Genomic DNA, 27,419 nt, shown 5'->3' with positions numbered 1-27,419 from the left:
TTACAATGAATCTTGAAAGTTTCCATTTTCATATTGATAAATAGTCTGTTCTTCAACATTGTGCCTCACTCCCTTTTCCTCCTGCAATTCTTTCCTTGGCGCTTCATCATGCTGAACAGTAGCGCCATATGTTTTCTTTGTGTTAACAAAAGTATCATTGCTCAGTTCAGTCTCTTCAGCCAGTTCATCGTGTTCAAGTATTCCACATTTCTCTTGATTCAGATTTTCTGGATCAGCCCATTCCTGCTTCTCGCCAGAAGCAAAGATAGCATAAAATATCACTCCACTATAGTGGACTAACGCAGCTATTAGAAAGACATTTTGCCATTCTTCACGGGTCTAAATAAATGACACAGGAGATATTTCATGTAGATTAAATTTGTATTCTATTTTTCCACCAAAAATAACATTTAAAATTTAAATTTAAAATATATAACGAAAATAACAAAGCTGGAGTTAAAATATTAAAACTCAGGAACTAAAAACTTATCAAATAATATAATAAATAACATCACCTTAAAATAAATTGATTTTATAAGCAATAATACTTTGGAGGTAAATAAAACTATTTTTTATGCCAAAAGACAATCTAGGCTACTTTAGCAGACAGAATCTAGGGGCCTCTGCATAAAAGGCCCCTTCAATGATGGCTGCGATGGTGGATGGCAGAAAAATGTTATATTTCAAACCACAGAAATCTTGGAGCCAATAACCAGCACTCTGAATTCAGAGAGTGCTGTGGCACAGTACTACAGGCTAACTCACTGCTCACTCCAGGAGTTTAATTCTGAGGTTGACTCAGCCTTCCATCCTTCTGAGGTGGGTAAAATGAGGACCCAGTTTGTTGGGGGCAATATGCTGATTTTGTAAACAGCTTAGAGAGGGCTGTAAACCACTGTGAAGAGTCTAAGTGCTATTGCTATCACTATCCTGGAGATAAGTAATGTGTGAAATTATTGTAACATAAGAGTCACTTTCTGGGGCTAGTTAATAATGTAGCCACATTTTGAATCATCTGGAAATTCAAAGAGAGCCCAGCGTAAAAATTCTACGTGTTGAAACAAAATCTCCTATCTCCACCATGTTCTTCAAAATGTGGGTTTTGCCTCTCAAGGACAATTCCATCCGTCCATCCATCATCCTGGGAGGGGAATTATTGACCCCCTCAGAGAGGGTCCACAACTTGGGTGTCCTCCTCGATCCACAGCTCACATTAGAGAAACACCTTTCAGCTGTGGCGAGCGGGGCGTTTGCCCAGGTTCGCCTGGTGCACCAGTTGCAGCCCTATTTGGACCGGGAGTCACTGCTCACAGTCACTCATGCCCTCATCACCTTGAGGCCCGACTACTGCAATGCCTTTGAAAAGTGTTCGGAAACTTCAGGTCGTGTAGAATGCAGCTGCGAGAGCAATCATGGGATTTCCCAAATATGCCCATGTTACACCAACACTCCGCAGTCTGCATTGGTTGCCGATCAGTTTCCGGTCACAATTCAAAGTGTTGGTTATGACCTATAAAGCCCTTCATGGCACCGGACCAGATTATCTCAGGGACCGCCTTCTGCCGCACGAATCCCAGCGGCCAGTTAGGACCCACAGAGTGGGCCTTCTCCAGGTCCTGTCAACTAAGCAATGTCGCTTGGCGAGACCCAGGGGAAGAGCCTTCTCTGTGGCGGCACCGGCCCTCTGGAACCAACTCCCCCCCAGAGATTAGAACTGCCCTCATCCTCCTTGCCTTTTGTAAGCTTTTTAAAACCCACCTCTGCCGCCAGGCATGGGGGAACTGAGATACTCTTTCCCCCTAGGCTTTTACAATTTTATGCATGGTATGTCTGTATGTATGTTTGGTTTTATAATAAGGGTTTTAACTGTTTTAATATTGGATTGTTTATATGCTGTTTTTATTACTATTGTTAACCGCCCCAAGTCTACGGAGAGGGGCGGCATACAAATCCAATAAATAAATAAATAAATAAAATGACCAGAAATTGAAATTGGTGAAACAAATGATGGTTTAAAAACAATAGTTGACTGCCATGCATTTGGAAGTCATTTAGGGGGGGGAAATACATCTGAACATTATTACCTTATGTTTTGTCATTGCACCAACAATGAGTGGGCAAACCATTCCTGACAACGTCCCAACTCCGTTAGAGATGCCCATGAGAATGCTGGCATACCGAGGTGCAATATCCAAATGGTTGACATTAAATCCTATAACACAAATTATTACATCAACAGGGTGCATTTTGTCGGCATGAGAATGATTCAAGCAGCTGAAAACGCAACTGCTTCTTTTATGCTGATCCTTCTTGATCATGAATGTACAAATTAAGTCTCCAAGACTTTACTGTGCTCTGGAATTTGATTTAGTCCCCGACAATTTCAAACATGGTTACAAAATAAGGCATCAGAAAAAGTGGATTAATACATTAGGGCTAATTGTGTGAATTGTATTTAATTTAATGTCAATGTAAAATTAATTAAATATATTTTAGTTGAGTCTAAGCCTCAGTTTAGTTTTTTGAAGTGTGGACTCTGTGCAGAGTGCTGGTTTCTCAAAAAAGGAAAATAATAAATAAAGAATAGAAAAAAACAGTTATTTTGAAAATAAAGCACTGAAAGTATCATAACATCTCATATTTCATAGACAATTCAAAGGTTTTAACTGTTAAGATGAAATTATATTACTTATTTTGAATATTTTAAATACATAAAAAACAAACATATTTAAGTAGTCAATCACGTACTACAGCATAATTGATTGTTTCTTTTAAAGTTTTTATGAAGTAAAAAGTTTCATTACAAATTAATCAGTTTAAGCCATTGAAGAATGTCAGAATACCAGGCCGGGGACTTATCCCCGACTCGTTTTGCTGCAGGGCCAGGGAGACACTGACCTTCGGCACGGCCTCCATCTTGTTCCTACCTCCTGGGAAGGCTTTGGCCTTCCCAGTGATGTCATCCAGGGCGGAGCCTGCAGCCCTATAAAAGGGCTGGACAGGCTCCAGGGCCTCCTTTTCGCCCTGGATGACAAGAGGCGAACACCCACCCACCCTCCCTATCTTTCAGTGTGCCAGTGGGGGTCGCCCCTTGGGGGGCCGAATAGGAATTTTTGGCAGTCGCGGTATTTTCTACGACCGTTTTTTCGCCTATTCCACACTGCGGTGACGGATACGCGATTAGGGGGTGCTTCGCTCATGCTCAGGCTAATTAGCATACCTTTGGTCGTTTGGGTAGGCAGGTTAGGGGCGGAAAACTGGGTGGTGGTTTAGCAACTGCGTGTTCTCCAATGGGCATCTTTGGGGATGATTGACAGGTTCTCTCCAAAGGCTTGTGGTGGAAGCGACCTGAGCAATTGGGGGGAACTTGTCTTTGGGTCCTGCCCATTGCTTTCCCCTTGTATGGGATAGACGGCGGGACCTCCCACATGCAAGTGCATGGCAGTGAGTCAGGTGAGGGCGTGGCCTCTCACCTGGATCAGCATGGAGCTACGTCCATATGTTGCCCCGGAAGTTTTTCTGATGTCATTTTCCGCCCCGGAAGCAATTGTTTGACCCTGCGGGTCCTTGTTTAGGGTTATAGTTAATTTATGCAAATTTATTTAAATAAATTATGCAAATTTAATTAATAAAAATGACCCAGTTTAAATCCAGCTCTTGTGTCCGTGTCGTTACTCCGCCTCTGCTGCAATAGGCTTTAATTAAAATTAAAAGTCAAGAACCAAGATGATGGGCAGCCTAGTGCACAGAATATAGAAACAATAAATTGCAATAATAATCCTGCTGATGCTAAAATACTTCTGCAATGTGTTTAATAGTTTATGTTTTACCTGAAATAGCAAATCCACTAAAGCCTACTGCTAAAACCAAGAATGAAATAGCCACACCTCTCGTGTGAGAATATCCAACCACCAAAAGTAAAGTAGCTTCCATCCCAAAACCTGCAAAGGAAATGTGTGGAGAAGGTTATTAATTCTTCAAAATACACTGCTTCAAGAAGTATTAAAACAATTTATTTATTTTAGATGTTGTTTTTATTTTATTTTACTTGAAAATTAGTTCTAGACCCTAAGCACCTACAGATTGATTTATAGTTTTCTCTGCTTTTTATAAAAACATCATGCCTCCCATTCTATGTCTCTCTGTCTCGGTCTCTTTGTCTTCCTGTTTGTGTGCATGTGTGCACATATAGTATTCATGGGCCTTGTCATTCTCGCATACATTGTTTGATATTTACAAACTGCTTAGATTTTGTAAGATTAAACCTACATAAAAGTCACAATAATTCCTTCCTCCTGCCCTCCCTCCCTTCCTTAAGCCCCAACAGATTATCTCAGAAGGAATGCAACTTTTAGCAAAAAAAAACCCCAAACCCTGTCCCTTTATCCTCATATATGTTGATAATTCAATCCTTCCTTTCAATGTACAATATACAAAATGCTTGGGATTTTGCATTAATTTTTAAAATCAACAAATCAGTCTGATAGGTAGGTAGTAATATGTAAATCACATATAAGATCTAAGCATACCTCCACAATTCATGATCTTTCTGACAGCGGTAGTTGTTAAAATTCTGTTGCTGCGCAAAAAATCAGCTAGTTGGCCTCCAATGGGTACAATAACAGTCATTACCATGTGCGGAACTGCAGACAAAAGGCCAACCTGGAAGTAAATACATACAGTGAAAATCTGTGACCAAAAGAAATACTGTATGTTTTCCCCCCTCAATGTATGAAGTTAATTAAATGAATATCTGAGGATCACATCATTCTTTAGCGTAGGTGAATTTAGTATATTCTGCACTAGATAATTGACTGACAAATTTCCATTTATCATCAGCCATTACAAACTATGGGGACATCTACCATACAATAAATTGTCAAAATAATTGTTAAAAATGAATAAAGGCTGCTCAATGGAAGCAGCAGGCAAAAAGGATGTAGCTCAGAAATCCTTCCTATGTCTCACCATCAAAGTGCATCTTAATTTTCCAACACAATTAACAGGTTTATCTGAACAATTGTTCTAGATATAAGTTAATGCCAAATATTGTACAGGCCTCCAGTTTGAGAGCCAATACTCAAACACAAACAATTCAATTAAAAATACACAATGTTTGTATACATATACAATATGTTAGTAACAAACATCCAAATAATTTAAGGACTGCCTCCAAAGACAGTTTATAATGCTGTTATTGAATGTACGAGTCATTAGATAACAAAAGATCATTTGTATCATATCCCAATTGACATAAAGGTTAGTTCTTTTCTCTCCAGTCAAACTGTCCTTGATTTTTATTATGTTATTTATATGTTAAGCAAGTGGCACTTACTAACAGTGAGCTATATTAAGAGAAGATTCAAACATGCCTATTAGGTATACAGTGTTCCCTTGATTTTCGCGGGGGATGCGTTCCGAGACTGCCCGCGAAAGTCGAATTTCCGCGAAGTAGAGATGCGGAAGTAAATACACTATTTTTGGCTATGAACAGTATCACAAGCTTTCCCTTAACACTTTAAACCCCTAAACTTCCATTTCTCATTCCCTTAGCAACCATTTAGATTATTATTCACCATGTTTATTTATTAAAGTTTATTAAAAAAATATTTATTAAAGGTGGACGAAAGTTTGGCGATGACATATGATGTCATCGGGTGGGAAAAACCGTGGTATGGGGGGAAAATGCAAAGTATTTTTTAATTAATATTTTTGAAAAACCATGGTATAGCCGTTTCACGAAGTTCGAACCCGCGAAAATCGAGGGACCACTGTAACTAGCAAATGAAAATCATTGAGAACTATCTACGTTATCATCAGACCTTTAGATAAATTCGTTGGGTTTGTATTTTTACCTTACTTATTGCAAATCCAAAGACTTCTTCAAAATAAGCAGGCTGACTTATAAGCAGCAAATAGAAAGTCCAGCTTCTGCAAAAGTTTGCCACAACAATTGCATAAACCGGCATTGAAGTGAAAAACTGCTTCCAGGGGGTGCTGAATCTCTAGAAGAGAGAATGCCAAAGTGTTAGAATGATGGGAGGTTGCGGTTCACTTGGGTAATATTAGGCATCAATTTAATGTTCAATTTATTATTCATATGTATTATTTGGGTGAAAGCATTTTGATTGTAGAAAACAATATTTGAAAAACAAACATGCCCTCATCACCTCGAGGCTCGACCACTGTAACGCTCTCTACATGGGGCTACCTTTGAAGAGTGTTCGGAAACTTCAGATCGTGCAAAATGCAGCTGCGAGAGCAATCATGGGCTTTCCCAAATATGCCCATGTTACACCAACACTCTGCATTGTTTGCTGATCAGTTTCCGGTCACAATTCAAAGTGTTGGTTATGACCTATAAAGCCCTTCATGGCACCGGACCAGATTACCTCAGGGACCGCCTTCTACCACACGAATCCCAGCGACCAGTTAGGTCCCACAGAGTGGGTCTTCTCCGTGTCCCGTCAACTAAACAATGTCACTTGGCGGACCCAGGGGAAAAGCCTTCTCTGTGGCGGCCCCGGCCCTCTGGAACCAACTCCCCCCAGAGATTAGAATTGCCCCCACCCTCCTTGCCTTTTGTAAGCTACTTAAAACTCACCTCTGCCGCCAGGCATAGGGGAATTAAGATTTCTTCTCCCCCTAGGCCGTTACAATGGTATGCATGGTATGTTTGTATGTGTGTTTGGTTTTGTATATTAAGGGGTTTTATTTGCTTTTAGTATTGGATTATTATTGTATACTGTCTATGATTGCTGTTAGCCGCCCCAAGTTTTCGGAGAGGGGCGGCATATAAATCCAATAAAACTTGAAACTTGAAACATGAATAAGTAACTTCTTCTTTTGTTATCTACATAATGAAAAGGACAAGATTCTGCAGTATCGTCAACCCCACTGTATTCAGAATGTCATTACTATCCTGGGAATCCATGCTCGGACCCTTTGTTGTTATTCTCACACAGACATTTGAAACTGGCAGGCTTGCTGGCCTTAAGACTTTGGCTCAGAGATGCAACTCTAATTCCACTACTTGCTGAAGGGAACCTGAATCTTCAGTAGTCCATGAAATCACAATTGATGGAGAAGAAAAGGCATTCTGATAGAAGTATCCCTTTTAAAGATGCACAGGCCCATGCACAGGGGTAGGCTACTGACCGGATGGGGAGGGAACAAAGTAGGGTAGGGAAATGGAGCTCCACCCTAGAGCACCCAATTTGCACTGAAAGATGTTGAAAGAAAATGCAGGGCGCCCTGCATAAGCCACGCCCACAGTGTGGTAGTAAAAAGTTTGCCCATGCATACTTACAGAATTCGGATTTAATCTTAAAAAGCAATCTGAATTTAATGCTAAAATGCAAACTTGACCCAAACTTTCTTTTTATACAAGGAGAAAAAATTAAAAAGTCTTTATATTTCAAGCTTAGAAACAAGAAAAGAAAAATTGTTTCCCTAACCCTAACCCAAACTTGACTGTAAAAAATATGACTTTAACAATCGAGTTGTCGAAGCATGGAACTCATTTCCGGACTCAATAGTGTCAACCCCTAACCCCCAACATTTCTCCCTTAGACTATCCACGATTGACCTCTCCAGGTTCCTAAGAGGCCAATAAGGGGTGTACATAAGTGCACTAGGGTGCCTTCCGTCCCCTGTCCAATTGTCTTTCCTTTATCTCATATATCATATATATTTTCTTCCTTTCATATATCTTCTCCTCTATTTTTACATATTATCTTTATATATATTACTTCATGTCTATTCTCTTCCATATGTATTGTGTATTGGACAAATGAATGAATGAATGAATGAATGAATGAATGAATGAATGAATGAATGAATGAATGAATAAATAAATAAATAAATAAATAAATAAATAAATTTATACCGAGGATGCTTAAATCTGGTCTACGGAGCCAGCCTGGAAATACTAAAGGATCGGCCCGTGGTGCCTCTGGCAGCCAAAAGAGCCCCCTCTCCAATGAAGGGCTACCAAAAATTTTACTACCACACTGTGGGCGTGGCTTATGCATTTTCTTTCAATGTCTTTCAGTGCAAATTGGGGGCTCTGGGGTGGAGCTCCATTTTTGCTACCCCACTGCGTTCGGTTTGGGCAGCAGTCCACCCTTGCCTCTCCCCCCCCCCCCTGCCCCATTTCATCCTGCAGCACTCTGGCAGCTAAAACACCTCTGATTTATACCATATAATGATTTCAAAATCCCAATATGAAACTTGGGATACAGGAAACTGGGTCTGTATCTCTTTCTCTCTCCCTTTTCAATTACATAATGACCATCTCTGTTGCTGAACCTAAAAATTACATCAGGCAAAATCTGAAATGTCTAACAAAAGGCTTCAGGGTCAAAGCATAAAGTAGGGTATTAAATCAACAAGCACAGAACAAGAGGCAACTGGACTTTCTTGTTATTCTTTGAAGATGTTTCACTTCTCATCCAAGAAGCTTCTTCAGTTCAGAGAGAAACATCTTCAAGGAATAACAAGAAAGTCCAGTTGCCTGTTTAAAAAAGGGACAATCATTACCTGGATGACAGAATCTCCAGAGAAAACAAGTACAGAACTTCCGTAGTAAGATTTTCTTATGTTAGAACATTCACAAATATTTAGTGACAGTAATTATCTAACAGAATACAGATTTGTTATAAATTGATGTCCCAAAGGTGTATTTTCAAGAGGTATTTTCTTCATAGACATTTGTTCATTGATGGTTTCTACAGTAATTTTGGACAATAAATCATTTCCAAGAGAGGGGGAAACTATGAAATGAAGCTAAAAGTAACTTACACTGGTATTGATTAAGTTCGCTCCGCCTATACTAGTTTCTATGTAAATTCTTTCCTCAGTGCTTATTGTTGGATGAACAGCTGGGCTCTCATATGCTTGCAGCAACCACAACATATACCAGGTTATCCCAAATATTCCTTTAAATGTAGAATGAAACAAGATTTTGACAATATTAAATAATTAAAAATAATAAAACATTATTTGTCACCATTATTTCAACATATATTATTTTATCTATGTTTTTTTTCCACTGGGCAACTTACCATATGTATAGAAGACAGATGACCATCCTATATATTGTGCCAATACACCTGCAAGTGGCATGGCAACTACTGCCCCAGCATAAGAACCTGCAACAAAAGCCACATATACATGAGTCATGTCTAATCCATTATATCAATAAAAATAAGTGTGCCGTTTGGAAGAACACTACATTGCTAACTAAACTTTTATAAGCCCAGAGATGCTTCAATAGTGAGATGTGCTGCTTATAAATTTAATAAATAAAAGAACACACCCCATTCACGGATTCTTATATTATGGAACACACTTGTTACTGCAGTTGTTAGAGTTGCTGAAATATAGATAATTGAGAATCAGTGATGGGCTACCAAAATTTTTGCTACCACACTGTGGGCGTGGCTTATGCATTTTGTTTCAACATCTTTCAGTGCAAATTGGGTGCTCTGGGGTGAGCTCCAAATTTTGCTGCTGGAACTGCGTTCCTGTAGGAGCCCATCACTGCTTAGAATGCACTTTGAAATACTACAACCGTGTCTACTAACATTAATCCTCAGATTTAAAAAAAAACCTATCCTCATTGTTTGTTTATTGACTTCATTCAATATAGGTACCAAACCACCCCTGGGCATCTCACAGTGTAGAAAAACAAGATAAAAACACACAGTACAAAATGGACAAATTGAATCTGTCTGTATACAAAAACACATACAATTTGCATTGACTAGTAGTGATGGGAACCAAACTTGCACAATTCGGGTCCGTACCAAATTTTGCAGTGTTTGGTATGCCAACCATGAACCTGAAATTTCTTGAAACTTCGGGCAAAGTTCGGGGTTGTGTTCGGCGTTTGAAGCTTTGACGTCACAGGCAGGTTGCTAAGGACGCCAAGATGATCACTTCCTGGATTCCATGGAATCCAGGAAGTGATCACCTTGGCATTCTTAGCAACCTGCCTGTGACATCAAAGCTCCGCCCCAGAATCTCTTCGTGGGAGAGATTCCCCAGCTCCTTCAAAGGGAGGTCTTCATGTAAAAATAAACATTGTTATTTTTACAAAAAAGGACGCCGCAGTGGCACTGCAAGCAAAGGGCAGTTCTTTCCCGTAAAAATAAACATAATAAAAAATAAATCCAGGAAGTGATCACCTTGGCATCCTTAGCAACCTGCCGGTATACATGACATCAAAGCTCTGCCCCCGGAATCTCTTGGTGGGATTCCCCGTTCGGGTTCAGATTTTTGCATAAAGTTCGTCCGAACTTGCCAAACCCAAACACCATTGGGTTCGCCCATCACTATTATCTAGCCTTAAAATTCTCCGGATTGTTGTTAGTCTAGGAAATCATCATCATCATCATCATCATCATCATCATCTCAGAAGAAAACCAGAGCAACTTCATTTTATATTGTTGTGAACTGTATAGGATATAAAAAGTCCTATTCCCTATTATATGGAAGATTCCCTCCTAGTGTGGGGTTCAACCGGAGGACTGGAGGCAGACATTTGGGGAGGCTATTTCCTTTCTTTGAATTATCTGTTCCCTGATGCAAGGATCCCCTCCCTGAAAATAATTAAGATTAAATAATTAATTTAATCACCAAAGAGCACTTGGCATTTCCAAGTGCTCTTTGGTGATTAAACAGTCAGAGGAAGATCTGTGCCAATAATGTTTCTCATTCTATCTGGTTTTATGGTTTCCCATCCTGTTATTCCTTGTACTGTGCTTTGATATTGTACATGCCTAGAGCCTCTGGGGTGAGATCATTTATAAGTCTTATTAATAAAACAAAACTTCATAGTCATGTTCATGGAATCATCATTGCTCAAAGGAGACTTTATTAGGTGAATGCTTTATTTGGAAATATCTGTCCAGAAAAAGGACAACATGGTGTGAATGTTTTACCACAAGATGTGGTAAAACCCATCTTGAAATTTTAGAAGGGGTTCAGTGGAAGAATTTCAATAGTTTATTTTCTGGTCAATTTATATGTGTACACATATATGCACACAGACACATATACATAAACAAATACTGGCTGTGTCTATTATGTCCTCCATTATGAGAAGTGTTTATATATTACTCCCAAAATTTTGAATGTGCCTTTTGGTAATGTTACAATATTATAACATGAAAGAATTCAGGGCATTACTTCTGTGCATTATGTGATGGTTTATAGGAAAATATGCTACTAGTAAATGGTTAAAAAAATAAATGGCATTTGGATCCTATTGAGAGCTCATAAAGACAAGCCATGAAATTCTATTTTGGCATTTAACTAGTGTTGCTAATTAATTATTTTGGAAGATGCATAGACTCAGGTGTTCTTTTTTTCCTCATTTGAAATTACTTTATATTATTTAATAGACAGTTAACTTATGTATGAACTATTGGGCATCTTGAGAACATTGGAACTCTTATTATAATAATTCATTAACAAACTAGTTCAAAAATGTTTATCCAAATTGTTTATCCGAATTAATTCTTTTAAAACTTTATTTGAATCAAATATAATAATGTGGTTAATGGTTTTTAGGTAATTGTATTGACTTTAATCAACATTAAACCTGTCTGGAAATAAATCAAAACTTTTAAAGAATAACAAATATTTGTTTAGGAAAGGCAGCCTAAACTCAGAAGTAGAATAATTAATGATATCAGTGTTACAGGATGGCTATAGAAGTTGGAATTAAGTTTAATTATTGATTAGTATATTCTCACAAAATACGGAATCGTGAACTAGCCAACTACATTAGCTTAGCATTTGGTAGTGTAAATTGAGCCTTGCAGACAGTTACAACTGGCCCTCTGATGCAGCCGGAACAGCCTGGAGATGAATGTGCTTAAAACTGTAGAGACGAGAAGAAATTTTAGGAGGAGCCTTCCTTTTCTAACTATAGTATCAGCAATGGAGTCTCCAAGCTTTGGGCTTCATAATCTCCCAGGATTTGAAATGGATACCCAACATTAGAACCATCATTTAAAAAGCACAAGACTATTCTTCCTGCTGAACAAAGGATGACCAGCCCTCCCAAATTCCCACAATAGTAATACATTCTACATTTGTGGCAGGCCAAAGTCTCCAACTCGAATGATGGCTTCAGCCTGACAAAATACAAATACATACATACATACATACATACATACATACATACATACATACATGCATGCATGCAGGCAGGCAGGCAGGCAGGCAGACAGGCATACCTGTTGTATGGCTGTGGAATTATTATTATTATTATTATTATTATTATTTACTACCCACCCTTATTTGTATTACTATTATGATTATTTTAATCTGTTGTTTTGCATGTACACTGAGAGCTTCTGCACAGAAGACAAATTCTTGTATGTCTAATCCAAATAATGTATTCTATTCTATTCTATTCTATTCTATTCTATTCCATTCTATTCCATTCCATGCCATGCCATGCCATTCATGTTTCTAAATTTAGTTGAATATGCAGTACAGCAAGTAAATAAGCAGTATAAGCAATTATATGAGTAACTGTGTTTATGTTAAAGAACCAAAAATCTAAGCATTAAAATAAAAGAAAATTCTAATTGAAATTGCCATAAAGTAGAAACCATGTGTGCAGGCATGTATCATAAGATAAACAACAATTTTACACCAGACACAAATAGCAAACATATATATCCTTCAGATATTAAGAAAGGGTTTTTGGCAACTAAATCCTCAAATGAAAAATAAATGAATACCTATTGTTTTATAATTGGTGTAGTATTTTTCATTAAACCCATCATGCAGGCATTTTCTCAAAACAAAAGAAGAAAAATCAACATACCACAAAATGAAATAGTTGCCAGCCTGCTTCTTTCCAGTGGAGGAGCCCATTTACTCCACATCCCATGGCATGCTGGATAAGTCACCCCCTAGCAAATTTTGCACAGCATTAAATTTTTGCATTTAAAATTTTTATTTGTGCTCACATTTTTACTACATGCAAGTAACTGGACCTATTGGTTTAGACAGGAAGCATCTGCAAAATCATCTCACTTAACATTAAGGCTTTGACTTCAAATAGGTGTTCGCATGTATTTGCGTTTGTATGTATACATATTGTAATATGTAGATTGTTCTGAGTTCGGGTTTTGCCCCGTGTAATATTTTGAATGTCTATGCGACGTTTCGGTGAAATCACATTAACCATCATCAGGCTGAAGTTATAAGCTTCGTGCTGCTGTAAATATAGTTTGTTTGCAACTGCCATTTGTTCCTTATATGTAGTGGTGGGGGTAGAGTTTAGTTTGAATGTAGAAAATAGATTGGGTGGCTATGTTTTAATGATTTGATTGGTTGGTGGAATCACATTTAGTTGAAGGATTGACATGGTGATGATTATGATATGTTTTTTTGTTTAAGGCTGGTTTCCAAATCTCTGATAGGTGGGATGTGTCATTTCGTTTGTTCATGCTAAGGGGGTGTTTTTCTATCTCTATGGCTTCCATGATAATTCTTTTGTATACATTTTCTGTTTTGGAAAGTAATTTAGTTTTTTCAAAGTCAATTTCATGCCCTGTTTTTTTAATGTGCTGGACAAGGGAGGAAGTTTTTTCTTCTTTTTTGACTGCATTCTTATGTTCTGCAATGCGTGCGTTTGCTCTATTGTAATATGTATATAGTAAACTGAATTATAGACCAGTTGCTTTAACATCTGTAGTTATGAAAACATTTGAAAGGCTAGTGCTGTCCCACTTGAAAACCATCATGTATTTGTAGTCAGACCCCCTGCAGTATGCATACCCAGCAAATAGATAAACAGATAATGCTGTTAATATGGTGCTGTACTACATCCTACAACATCTTGAATCTCCAAAGACTTACACAAGGTGCGTCTATAGACTTTAGTTCAGCATTCAATACCATAATTCCAGACATTCTTTTAATTAAGCTAAACCATCTAGTGGTACCTGAACACACTTGTAAGCGGATCATAAACTTCCTAACAAACAGGAAGCAGCAGGTAAAGCTAAGCAGAGTCACATCAGATACTTGTATAATTAGCACAGGGCCCCCACAAGGCTGGGTACTATCTCCACTTCTCTTCCCTCTCTATACCAATGACTGCATCTCTAATGATCCATCTGTTAAATTATTGCAGTTCGCAGATGGCATAACAGTGATCAGTCTCATTTGAGACAATGATGAATCCACATACAGATGGGAGATTGGACAACTAGCCTCATGGTGGAACTGAACACACTCAAAAACGTAGAAATGGTAGTAGACTTTAGGAGAAACCGTCCCATACTACCGTCTCTTACAATACAAGACAATACAGCACAGTATCAACAGTAAAGACCTTCAAATTTCTAGGTTCTACCATATCTCAGGATTTAAAATGGACACCTAATATCGAAAACATCATCAAAACAGCACAACAAAGAATGTTCTTTCTGTGCCAACTCAGAAAGCTTAAACTGCCCAAGGAGCTGCTGATACAGTTCTACAGAGGAATCATTGACTCTGTCATCTGCACCTCTATAACTGTCTGGTTTGGTTCTGCAATCCAACAAGACAGACACAGACTTCAGAGGATAATTAGAACTATCCCCCAAAAAAACCCCCAACAATTGCTACCAGGCTGCCTTGCATTGAGGACCTGTATACTTCACCACTCAAAAAGAAGGCTGTGAAAATATTTACAGACCCTTCACATCCTGGACATAAACTGTTTCAATTCCTACTCTTTAAACTGCACTGCACATTAGAACCAATAGACACAAGAACAGATTTCCCGAACGCCATCACTCTCCTAAATAAATAATTCCCTCAGTACTGTCCAACTGTTTACTAAGTCTGCACTACCATTAATCATCTCATTGTTCCTATCATCCATCTCCTCTCATTTATGACTGCATGACTGTAACTTTGTTGCTTTATCCATATGATTTATATTGACTGTTTCCTAATGTGATTTAATTGCTTGTTTTACCCTATGACTATCATTAAGTGTTGTATCTTATAATTCTTGACAAAAGTATCTTTTCTTTTATGTACACTGAGAGCATATGCACCAAGATAAATTCCTTGTGTGTCCAATGATACTTTGTCAATAAAAATTCTATTCTATTCTATTCTATTCCATTCCACTCCACTCTATTCACTACAGAAAGGAAATCATGATTCACAGGGTAGGATTCAGTTAAATTTTGGTTCTTTTATTTGCACAAGCTTTTCTGTCTGTGTTTCCTGAGACGTTAATATCATAGACCAATATCTGTGAAGATATTTTATTTTAAAGTCCTGAATAAAGCTAATAGATCCTGCCCTAGATATGAAGCATTGTTTTAATAGTTTTAAATAGTGTTTAAGAATGGAAAGGATTTGAAAGATCCAGTTACTTCAAATACTGATTTTGTTCAATAGGAATGTACTTGTTATTAGTTGAAGCTGAAACTATTAGCTGCAATTGCACTTCTCACCTTTCGGAGTTTACATAACTGAAAATTAAACTTCAAATTCATTCCGATTTTTTGTGTGCAATAATAGCATATTTCCAAAGGCCTCTGCCAGTTCTGATGCTTTAGTCAAAATGATGAAACCATTATTGTTCTATTGTGAATGAGCGTCCCCTTCTGCATGTGTGACATCACAATGGGTGTACAAAGAAGATGGCACTTGAATTGCCCTGTTGTGATGCTGCTTTAATTCCCTCCCACCTTGATACCCACCATAGTTGTATCTGCAAGTTCCCCTCCTGTTCTTTGCCACTAAGCTTTCAAATATCAACAAATAAGTATTAAAAAGATATCACAAGGTTTTTTATAGCTCGAAGTGATATCCTTTTAATACATTTGTTGGGTATATAGCATATCCTACTTTCCCCACATGAAGAAGTCATGTGGAGTACATAGCTATTTTTCTTCTACCCCTTTCCCCTATTTGGACTGAGATAAATTAATTGGTTCAAAATCACCCAAGAAGTTTCCATGACTGATAACAAGTTTGAATTTGAGTGTTTCCAGTCTTAGTCTAATACTTTAATCATTGTACCATATTACCTTTTGGTGAAAGGAATACAGAATCCAACCCTTAATACTTTTACCAAACTAAGTTAGTAAGCTCAGTCATATTTACTTTAAAACTAAGCAATATAGGAATAATTCTATTCCAAGGGTTATCAAGCTGACCAATGTAAATTAATTAACATCTCCCCCTCTCACCCAGTTGACTTAATTAACTGTAGATAGTTGCAAGTTCCAAATAACCAAGAGATTCAATTTTAACACAATTTTTAAAAAATTTACTTTCCCTGGAATGATGCAAACATTATTTAAATTTTTGTGTTGTTTACATGCAATTAATGAAAACTTAATAACTGGTGCAAATAAACATCAACATTGGTACTTACTTCCACTAGGCCTTGCAAAATTCTTACAAACATAACACAGCCATAATGTACTCTGGCAGCTGCAGGAATGAACATGTTTAGAGTTGAAGTTAGGAAAATTGCTGCTCCGAATACCCTAAAAAAAAAGGAGAAATATAATTTTCACATATAATTTCATACTGCCATAAAGCCATGATACCATATATTGAACTGAGAGAAACCAGTCTAAACAAAAGTTCAAAATTATCTAGAGATCTTTTTTTTAAAGAAAAGGACAAACGAAACTTTCATTGAAGACTTTATATTCTAGAATTGCAATAGTCAGCTAATGTCAGCTGAGCAATGTATAAACACATGATATTTATATTTATTTATATTGTGAATATTTTATAAATATTACTCTCAAAATGTCCAATATCAAAAACTTTCTATTTCCTACCTTTCTTTACTAAGCTCTTCTGAAATCAACATCATTATTTTTATTTCAGAATACAAAGATAATCGGACAAGCTTTAGTTAACAGCAGTAACTATCAGAGAAACTACTAGTAAATAAAGATTAATATTAACTATTGACATGAACAGAACAAAAGAGAACAGAAGAAATATAACAGAATAGAATAGAATCATGTGATGGTGAACCTATGGCACCTGTGCTACATGTGGCACATGGAGACATATCGGAGAGCACACAAGACTTTGCTATGTTTCAGCTCCAGGTGTGCACATTGTCAGCTTTAGTAAAGGCCATTTTGCCCTCTGGATGATTCAGGGAAGCTTCCCTGAAGCCCCGGAGGCAAAAAAAATTGGAAACATGCACTTTCAGTTTGCTGTTTTTTTGCACTCCAGAGTGCTCAGGGAAGCTTCCTGAAGCCCTAGAGTGCAAAAAACAACACAGTGGGCAAACTGGAAGAGTGTTTTCTGAACTTCCAGTTTGCTGTTGCTGTTTTTTGCATTCTGGAGCTTCAGGAAACTTCCCTGGACCCTCCAGAGTGCAAAAAACAGCACAATGGGCAAACTGGAAGTGTGTTTTCCCAAACTTCCGGTTTGCCTGTTTGGGCATTTTTTTCACCTACCAGGCTTTAGAAAGGCCTGTGCGCATGCACAGGAGGAAGCACAAGGGGTGTACATGAGTGTGGGGGGAGGGAAGGGGTGTGGGCATGTGCATGCATGCTAGCATACCCACACACTCCCCTTTTTGGCATGCGAACCAAAAAAGGTTCACTATCACTGGAATAGACTATTTTTTATTGGCCAAGTGTGATTGGACACACAAGGAATTTGGTGCATAAACTCTTAATGTACATACAAACAACAAAGTAAAATAATCATAAGATACCAATAGTAGAAGGTAGTAGAAAAGATGAGAAGGATAATAGTAATACAGCTATATTACATGGGTAATACTACATATCACTTAAATACACAAATTATTATATATTGTTAAAAATGTTGCATTCTAGAAAAGTAACAGTATTTTTATACATATTTATTACATCATGTGTTTTTTTTAAATTCTGTATGGCATTCTATTATATCAGCATATTACCTGTTAGCTGCTAGTTTATTTGCAATGAAGCCTCCTGGAATTTGTGTAACAATATAGCCCCAAAAAAACGACCCATGAATTAGTCCTACTGTTTCTGGATCCCAGCTGAATTGTGCTTTCTGCAAATAAAACAATATTAAATAGTAACAGACAGCTAGCATCTTGATGTTTGTAAAAATCCAGATACTGCAGTTATCAGTAATCAATATTTGTGTTTTTGATCGCCTAAGAACTGTAAAAACGAATGTATTTGATGGAAGGGTAAAATTTTGTCAGTTCATTTTTATTAATTAAACTGTACTTAAATTGTACAATATGTTTACAGTATTAAATAATTTAATAAATTCAATTAATTAAAATTAATTAATTAATTAATCAGCTAGTATGTTCCCAAGTTGATGGACTATACAAATTTCATTTTACATCTAAATGTTTGAAAGACTTTGAGGATATACTTATTGCTCACAATTGTATTTCAAAAACAAGAAAGACAAATATCAGAGGTATTGCTACTGCAGCATTTCACCTAGCTAGCTGAATAACACCTTTGCTCTAAATACAGGTATCTTCCCCAGTTATGTTACAGTTGTCCTTGATTTAGTGGATTTTCATTCAGATTGTAAGTCTAGACTATTTTAAGGGGAATCTTTCAACTGGAGACCAGGACATGTTACAATGAAGCACGTATTGGTTTATTGACAGAACTTGCTTAGGCAAAATTAGCCTAAAAAGGGGGTCCCCCTTTATAGATTTTTGTACATTGGAATACATCCAGGTATTTCACTCGACATAACATGTCATGCACCCAGTGAAGACAGTGAAACCTGTAAGGTGATATGTCAATACAACGGGGTTTTGAAAGAAGAAGGAGGCTATTATTCCATGAATATAATTTCTTTGCCGGGTGTTTATTTTTTATTTATTTATTTTTTATTTATTTTGTCCAATACACAATAATGCAAATGAAGGTTATAGAGGATATAGTAGAAAAGAAATATGAGATATAGGAGAGACTATAGGACAGGAGATGGAAGGCACTTTAGTGCGTTTATCTCTCCTATGTCTCACCTCTTAGGAATCTGGAGAGGTCAACCGTGGATAGTCTAAGGGTAAAATGTTGAGGGTTAGGGGATGATATTACTACAGAGTCCGGTAATGAATTCCACACTTCGACAACTCGGTTACTGAAGTCATATTTTTTACAGTCAGGTTTGGAGCGGTTAATATTAAGCTTGAATCTGTTGTGTGCTCTTGTGTTGTTGTGGTTGAAGCTGAAGTAGTCTTTGACAGGCAGGACATGATCTTGTGGGCAATACTTAGATCATGTTTAAGGCGTCGTAGTTCTAAGCTTTCAAGACCCAGGATTGTAAGTCTAGTTTTGTAGGGTATTCTGTTATGGGTAGAGCTCTTCTGGTGAAGTATGTTTAGACATTTTCGAGGGTGTTAATGAGGTATGGGTTCCAAACAGATGAGCTGTATTCTATGATGGGTCTGGTTACTTTTTTTCATCGTCCTTGTCTCCCAGTATCTTTTCCCAGAGAATCATGACCTCTTGGCCTTCTAAATATTTTGTGGCTGAACTCACAGTTTTAGTTTCCAGAGAAGACATACTAGTAATAGGATTAGGAGCTTTTAATTTGAATTCTACAATTCAATGATGTTGCTTTCAGTTTAAATTTCCTTTTTTACTATGCAGTAAGTGCTTTACGATGCTCTTTGTCCCATCTAGGACTATTTACTATCTGTCAGCCTGATCTACTTCACAGGGTTATTATAAAACCTGAGTATTGGCATGTGAGGAGAGATGATTATGCCACCTTGAGTTCCTTGGAGGAAAAACAGGCTGTGCATCTGATGAAGAATCACTATGCAATTTGAAACATAATGTATATACTTCTCAAAAAAAATAAAGGGAACACTCAAAGAACACATCCTAGATCTGAATGAATGAAATATTCTCATTGAATGCTTTGTTCTGTACCAAGTTGAATGTGCATAACAGCATGTGAAATTCATTGTCAATCTATGTTGCTTCCTAAGTGGGTAGTTTGATTTCACAGATGTTTGATTTAGTTGGAATTATATTGCGTTGTTTAAATGTCCCCTTTATTTATTTTTATTTATTTATAAAAGGGACCATGAAGGCCATCAAGTTCAACCCCCTGCCCAAGCAGGAACCCTATAGCACACCAGTTAAGTGGCAGTTCAATCTTCTCTTTAAAATGTCCAGAGTGTTGGAGTTCACAACGTCCGCTGGTAGGTTGTTCCATTGGTTGATCGCTCTGACCGTCAGGAAGTTCCTCCTTACCTCCATGTTGAATCTCTCCTTGGTCAGCTTCCAGCCATTGTTCCTCGTCCGGCCCTCTGGTGCCCTGGAGAATAAAGTGATCCCCTCCTCTCTGTGACATCCCCTCGTATACTTGTAGACTGCTATCATGTCCGCTCTGGCCCTCCTTTTCTCTAGGCTATCCATGCCCAGTTCCCTCAGTCTCTCTTTGTAAGTCTTGGTTTCCAGTCCCTTAATCATCTTGGTTGCTCTTTTTTGAGCAGTGTACTGTATATTTCATAAATGCAACTAAACTTTTAATAGAAAGCCAGTTTGTTTGTTTGTTTGTTTGTTTGTTTGTTTATGTATTTATGTATTTATGTATTTATGTATGTATGTATGTATGTATGTATGTATGTATGTATGTATGTATGTATGTATTTATTTATTTATTTATTTGATTTCTATGCCGCCCTTCTCGAGGTGACTCAGGGAGGCGACTCAGTTTGGTATAGTGGTGAAGGGATTAGACTAGAAACTAGTCCCATTTAGTCCCATCTTGGGTAAAATATCTATTGGGGCAGCCACTCTCTCTCTCAGTCCCTGGAGACGGAAATAGCAAGCCACTTCTGAAAACCTTTGCTAAGAAACTTTCAGGGATTATGCAGGCAATTGTCAGGAATAAATATTGACTGGGAGTCACACATGCTTACACACATGCGTACAGGCAAGCTTTAATATCACTCTATCTCTCTAAAGCACAAATAGAAAACACTGTCTAGTAAGAGAAATAAATCTAGTACAATATATACAGTACCTCATGAGCCAAAACTTCTGGCTGAGACTTTGGAGAACTAATCTATCTGAGTAGAATATTCTGTTCTATATCAATTACAAAGACCCTAATAAGCTTAATAGTATCTGAACAGCTGCTAATACCAGTATTTATTGGAAAAAGGGAAAATAAAATAAAGAAAACAAACTTTTTAATTTGATCTTTTCTATGGTATTATGATATTATTTTTCTGTGTTAAAATAATATATCCTTCCACCTACCTCAACCTCTGGTTTTCCATTGATGTAGACCGTGTTGTTATTAACCATTTCCACAATAGCAACACCAAGATTGCATCTAATTCCAAAAGAAATGCAAAATCCTAGACCACTCATCATAGCAATAATATAGCGTTTAGGTAATCCACAGCAATAGCAATCAAATAAAGGTGTTTTGGTTGTTGCTTGCACAGGTCTTCCTTCTTCATTCAGCTCTATAGCATCTCTTTCACAGTTGGTTCCATCAATTTTTCTAAAGCCATGCGAAACAGAGGCAAGGTGTGTTCAGTGAAAAATATACTTTCGGAAGTTATTGATATGCACTTAAAATAACTAAACAATAAAGTGCTTTTATTACATTCCCATATTAACTATTCCTAATAAATTATGTTTAAATAACATGGAAAGAAAGAAGGAACCAGAGGGTTAATAAAGGACTCATTTGCAATCTGATGCTCTAAATTACTGAAAGTGTAATTCATTATTTCTGGATGGCCCATAGAAGATTGTGGAAAGCCAATATAGTGATAGCACTTTTTAACAGAGCCAGCATATTGCCCCCACAATCCGTGTTCTCATTATCCTTATAGAATAAAAGGCAATATAGAATCTAGCAAATCTATTATTTGGAAATACATGTTTGGTTTTCAGCTGTCTTAGGAACTTAGAATAGAATAGAATAGAATAGAATTTTTATTGGCCAAGTGTGATTGGACACACAAGGAATTTGTCTTGGTGCAGATGCTCTCAGCGTACATAAAATAAAATATACATTTGTCAAGAATCATGAGGTACAACACTTAATGATTGTCATAGGAGTCAAATAAGCAATGAAGAAGCAATATTAATAAAAATCTTAGGATATAAGCAACAAGTTACAGTCATACAGTCAACATGGGAGGAAATGGGTGAAAGGAATGATGAGAAAAACTAGTAGAATAGAAGTGCAGATTTAGTAGAATGTCTGACAGTGTTGAGGGAATTATTTGTTTAGTAGAGTGATGGCGTTCGGGGGGGAAAACTGTTCTTCTTAAATATAACTTTGATAAGGATTGTATTCTCTGTAACTTTCTTTATGTTAGTTAGATTTGGCTATTTTTAAACTGAAAATATGCTATATTGTCAGAAAACCTGACAGTTCTCAAATAGTTAAAATTCTAGAAAGAACTGTATTTCCTACATTAAGAATTACAGTAGTACTAGCATAGTGTTTCTCAACCTTGGCCATTGGAAGATATGTGGACTTCAACTCCCAGAATTCCCCAGCCAGCGTTACCTGCTGGGGAATTCTGGAAGTTGAAGTCCACATATCTTCCAATGGCCAAGGTTGAGAAACACTATACTAGAATGAAGGCAGAAAAATACTGAAAAATCTCCATTCCCATCCCACTCCTGAGGGAAGGATATTGCAAAATCCATTCTCACCCCACTCTGGGGCTGTTTCTCCAAACTACTCAATTGCGATATCACAGTGCAAACACCAGTTGTACTTGTGTTCTTACTTGTGTCCTTAGTCATGGGCTTTGTATAGAGATAACAGAAGTCAGATTAAACAGATTGTAGTGCCTGTTTCATACAGAGATTTTCTATTTTATGGAAAGAGTGTATTCCTTTAAAGCTTTTTATTACTAGTGAACAAAAACCTGTCAAAACATGTGAATTTGTATGCTGTTTTCTATTTATTCCAGGACAGTAAAATATATGAATCATTATATATTTTTACTTCTTTTACTTATATTACTTATGTTTAAAGTAAAATAAAATACAATACAACACCATCACCTTATTATTTTAATTCTTAAAATAATAAATATCACCTGAAACAATTATAAGTTTTTTATCGTCTTTACATCCAGAGAAATTGCTATAGGAGAACAAGTGGATATTCTTCCAAGCACAGTATTATATTCATGGTTATGTAATGTGAATCCACACAGCATCATAAATAAAATAACAGAATAACAGAGTTGGAAAGGACCTTGGAGGTCTTCTAGCCCAACCTCCTTCTCAAGCAGGAGACGGTATGTCATTTCCTACATGCCCAATCGCTTCTTAAAAGCCTCCAGTGATGGAGCACCCAAAACTTTTGCAGAGAAGCCATTCCACTGATTAATTGTTCTGTCAGGAAATTTCCTCTTATTTCTAGGTTGGTTCTCTCTCCTTGATTAATTTCTATCTTCTTTGTAGCAGCCCCTTAATTATTGGAACACAGTTATTAGGTAATCCCCTAGTCCTTCCCTTCATTAGACTATGTTTTGGCCTCCAATTGTTTCTGCACTCTTTCTAATTTCAACCTCTTTTTATATCCTAGCGACCATAACTGGGCGTAATATTCCAAATATGGTCTTACCATTAGAAACTTATCAGTACGCACATGACCTTGATTCTATCCCTCTGTTGTGCAGCCTAGGACTGTGTCAACCTTTTTGGCAGCTGGAGCACACTGCTGGCTCATATTTAAGTGATTGCTCACAGTTACTACTATTGAGCCAGGAACCAGATATTCTAGAACTACATTTCATTTTTCTTGCTTAAATGTGGAACCTTATTTTTTTCACCATTGAATTTCATTTTGTTTGATAGGGCCCAGTGTTCAAGTCTCTTGAAATCCTTTCAGATCCTGAGCCTATCTTCTGGAATTTTGGCTATTCCTGCCATTCCTGTTCCATCTGCAAATTTAATCTTCATCACACAAGGAAGTTCTCAGTTTTAGAGACCAAAAGTTCCAATTCTAATTGCCCTACTGGATATTTTTTCTACTGCTGTCTACTAGTCAATGTTTAAGTTCAATATGTCCTTTATGATACATTCAGTTCAAAAATAAAAGCATGAAGGGTTCAAAGAGGAAGGGTCAGAATAAAATAAGTAAATCCCAGTGTGTGTGTGTGTGTGTGTGTGTGTGTGTGTGTGTGTGTGTGTATTCATATATATATGAATGAAGGTCTTGGCATATTCGGGTTTCTTCCCATGTAGGATTCAGATATTTCTGGCGACATAAATCTGCACTTCTATTCTACTAGTTTTTCGCATCATTCCTATCATCCTTTTCCTCCCACATTTAGGACTGTATGAGTGTAACTTGTTGCTTGTATCCTAAGATTTTTATTAATATTGATTATTTCTTCATTGCTTATTTGACCCCTATGACAATCGTTAAGTGTTGTACCACATGATTCTTGACAAATGTATTTTTTCTTTTATGTACGCTGAGAGCATATGCACCAAGACAAATTCCTTGTGTGTCCAATCACGCTTGGCCAATAAAATTCTATTCTATTCTATTCTATTCTAATTCCTAATCCATCTGAAAAAGAGTGATGTGGAAAGGTAAAAGAATAGGCTGATAAGAACAAGAGAATATTTAAAACCTCTAAGGATATTCTTCAGATAAACAGAATCATTCTGGGGAAAAAACCCATGAGAAACGACATGGTTACTATTTCTTAATTTACATAGCAAAAAGGCTGCAAAACTGAATTTTGCTTAATTTAAAATTATATTAATTTTTTACTGAAACTCTGTCTCACTCAATTTGAAATATGAAGAGTCTTCTTTTAGAAATTCTTGCTGTCAAATAGTTCACTAGAAAATTTTATGTGATAGTGAATATTTTGCAATCTTTTTTTCTTTTTTAAATAAATGCCTTTCTTCTTCTTTTCAAAATCAGGTTTATGAGACAAAATTAAGTTTCCAAAGGTTCAGAAGGACTCTCAATATCTGGCTGGGATGACATACAGCATTGAGTATATTACTTTGACAGTTTCTGTTGATTGTTTCCTACTGTGATATAGAGATTTCTTCTCAACGTACCTGTCACATTATTTAACAGAGGCATAGAAATCACAGCTTCAACCCAGACAGCTTGCAATCTAGTCCATGTTCAAAAAAAGAAATGTTCTATATGTCTAATTTCAAGGTTCTTCTTGTGGGGATGCAGCTATGCCACATTCATTATTTAAAATTATTAGATCAAGTTTTAATTCTAGCAGTAAAATTAATCTGTTTAAATATAGTCCCAAAAGTAATTTTAGTAATTTAGGTCTGCATACACAGAGTTGAAGTTATGTTATTGGAATGCGATTCAAAAGGACATTTTATTTATAAAACTCCCACATATTTGAATATTTTTAATTTAAAAAGACAGCTACAGCTTGATCAATTTCTCATCAATATAGGGCAGTATCATTTATTTCATTTAATCATAATAATTATAAACCATTCCTACAATATAGTGCACTAACAAATAATATTGATATTTTGTAAATAATATTAAATAAATATTAGATGCATAGTTTTAAAATATTGCATGTCTGGTAGTTCATCACTCATTACAGAGTTTACTAAATATTTTTTGCAAAGGTAATCTTTGTGTTAGCTAGACCAATGCTTCTTATCGACTATATTTCTATTTTTACGTGCAAAAGTAAAAGAGTTCAGAGAAAAAGAAGCAAGATGAAGATTTTGGCAAGCTGTTTGGCATTACAGTATCAACATTGTAACAATCCACCAGGATTCAATGTAAATTGCAAAATGGATATACTCTATATGGAAAATAACTCACGTTTCCTATTTGAACGCAATTGAAATAGAATTTAGAAAATTATTCTGTGATAAAAAATCTTTCTATTTTTGGAAGAATGCCAAAAGGCTTGGGACTAATATATACACAACTGAAATTATTTGTTGATATTTGTAAATATATCTTCATTTAAATGAGACAATAACACTTAGAGATTGTTAATATTATCAATAACAGCAACGTAAAACTTCGGGGAAAATATCAGCATTGGGCTAATATGTAGGTGGGTTTTATATTTTCATGAATTGAAAATAATTTGTCCAGGAAAGGTAGAAAAACATTTATGCTTAGTGCTCAAATTAAAATTTAAAATGCTTCCCTCATTAAGCCTGCTTTGCCTCTTTGTGGCTTCACAATACGTCCATGTAGTTTTCTTGACCACATTACAGAAATGGTTTGCCATTACTTTCTTCTGGGAGAAGTGGTTATTGTTATGATTTCACAATATAAAAACTCTCATTCTGCTATTTTTCTGGAGATCTTTCACATAAACGGTTTAGCTTTTCGAAAATAGCCAAGTCAAATGAATGAATGAATGAATGTGTATATTACAGACAAAATAAGAGGATGAACTAGTTTGGTCCTGATAAAGAAAGCAAGCATGTATCTAAATAATTATTCTGGACAATACAAAAAAAACCCCATAGACAAGTTGTTTTCTGCAGTTAGTATCTGCAATTAGTACTATAACATAATTCTATGGATATTTATATAGAGAAATGCCTTTTTACCTTGAAAGATATTTAATTGTGGTTAAGGATATTTGATGGCAGTTTTGATTGTAGGGCAATTATATATACCAGTACATTGTAACAATAATTCATTACTCCTGTTCATGCTTTTGTAAAAGATTGAAAATGAACAGAAAATGTTTTGTATAGGACAGCACATCAGTGATAATGCTGCTTTCAGAAAACAAATAACATATAAACATGCCAATTAGACATTGTAGGCATTATTTTTTCCTTCTAAAAAGTTTACTGTTTGCTTAAAAGTTAGTTTCCATAGGAATGTAATAAAAGATTCTTTTTTAACATACAAGACTTATAACTTTTGCTATAACAATTTAACACAGTTCTTTTCTGAAATATATTATTTTATACTTTAAAATGTATTAGAATGATTAAGTAAAAAGTATATTTAAATTCTGACATAGAGTACAAAGATAAGCACATATTTGTGGATTAAAGTGTCGTTAATCACAATGAAGATGAAACACAATTGTTGTTCACACTCACAATAATCTAGCTAAAAATATTTCATGATTTTATTTGTACTAATTTAAAACTACAAAAATAATTTTGTTTTATCAATAACATTAAGGATAATGATTGTCCTTACTTTTAGCTAAGGTATATCCTTGTATATCCTGTTTTACTCATTTGTTCCTACATATTTAATTATGTATTTCACTTCATAATTTTACTATAATCTTCGTAGAAGTTATTAGTACATGAAATTGTTACCTTTGCAAGTGTCCTAGAGAGTCACTTACAGTATTCTTCACCTCTTCCTTTCCAGGCTTTAAAAGTCCCTCTTTTAATGACTTTAACACTTCAAAAGGCATCTTCTGTTCT

At 36.3% G+C, this 27,419-nt stretch overlaps 1 protein-coding gene across 1 annotated transcript; it reads right to left on the bottom strand.

The window, feature by feature from the left end:
- SLC17A8 (solute carrier family 17 member 8) lies at positions 1-27,409 on the bottom strand. Its single transcript, XM_070754787.1, has 12 exons — positions 27,309-27,409; positions 21,267-21,516; positions 17,945-18,063; positions 16,418-16,532; positions 12,848-12,935; positions 9,066-9,152; positions 8,803-8,939; positions 5,856-6,005; positions 4,530-4,662; positions 3,831-3,941; positions 2,085-2,212; positions 1-339 (listed from the first exon to the last, which is right to left on the bottom strand). Exons 1-12 carry the CDS (start codon positions 27,407-27,409, stop codon positions 1-3), a joined length of 1,758 nt encoding a protein of 585 aa, XP_070610888.1.
- Between the last annotated feature and the right edge of the window lie 10 nt (positions 27,410-27,419).

The sequence above is a fragment of the Erythrolamprus reginae genome, chromosome 6 (genome assembly GCF_031021105.1).
Source record: "Erythrolamprus reginae isolate rEryReg1 chromosome 6, rEryReg1.hap1, whole genome shotgun sequence".
NCBI classification, from domain to species: Eukaryota; Metazoa; Chordata; class Lepidosauria; order Squamata; family Dipsadidae; genus Erythrolamprus; species Erythrolamprus reginae.
The sequence above is the reverse complement of the archived record's forward strand: the minus strand, read 5'-3'. Positions and strand labels throughout refer to the sequence as shown.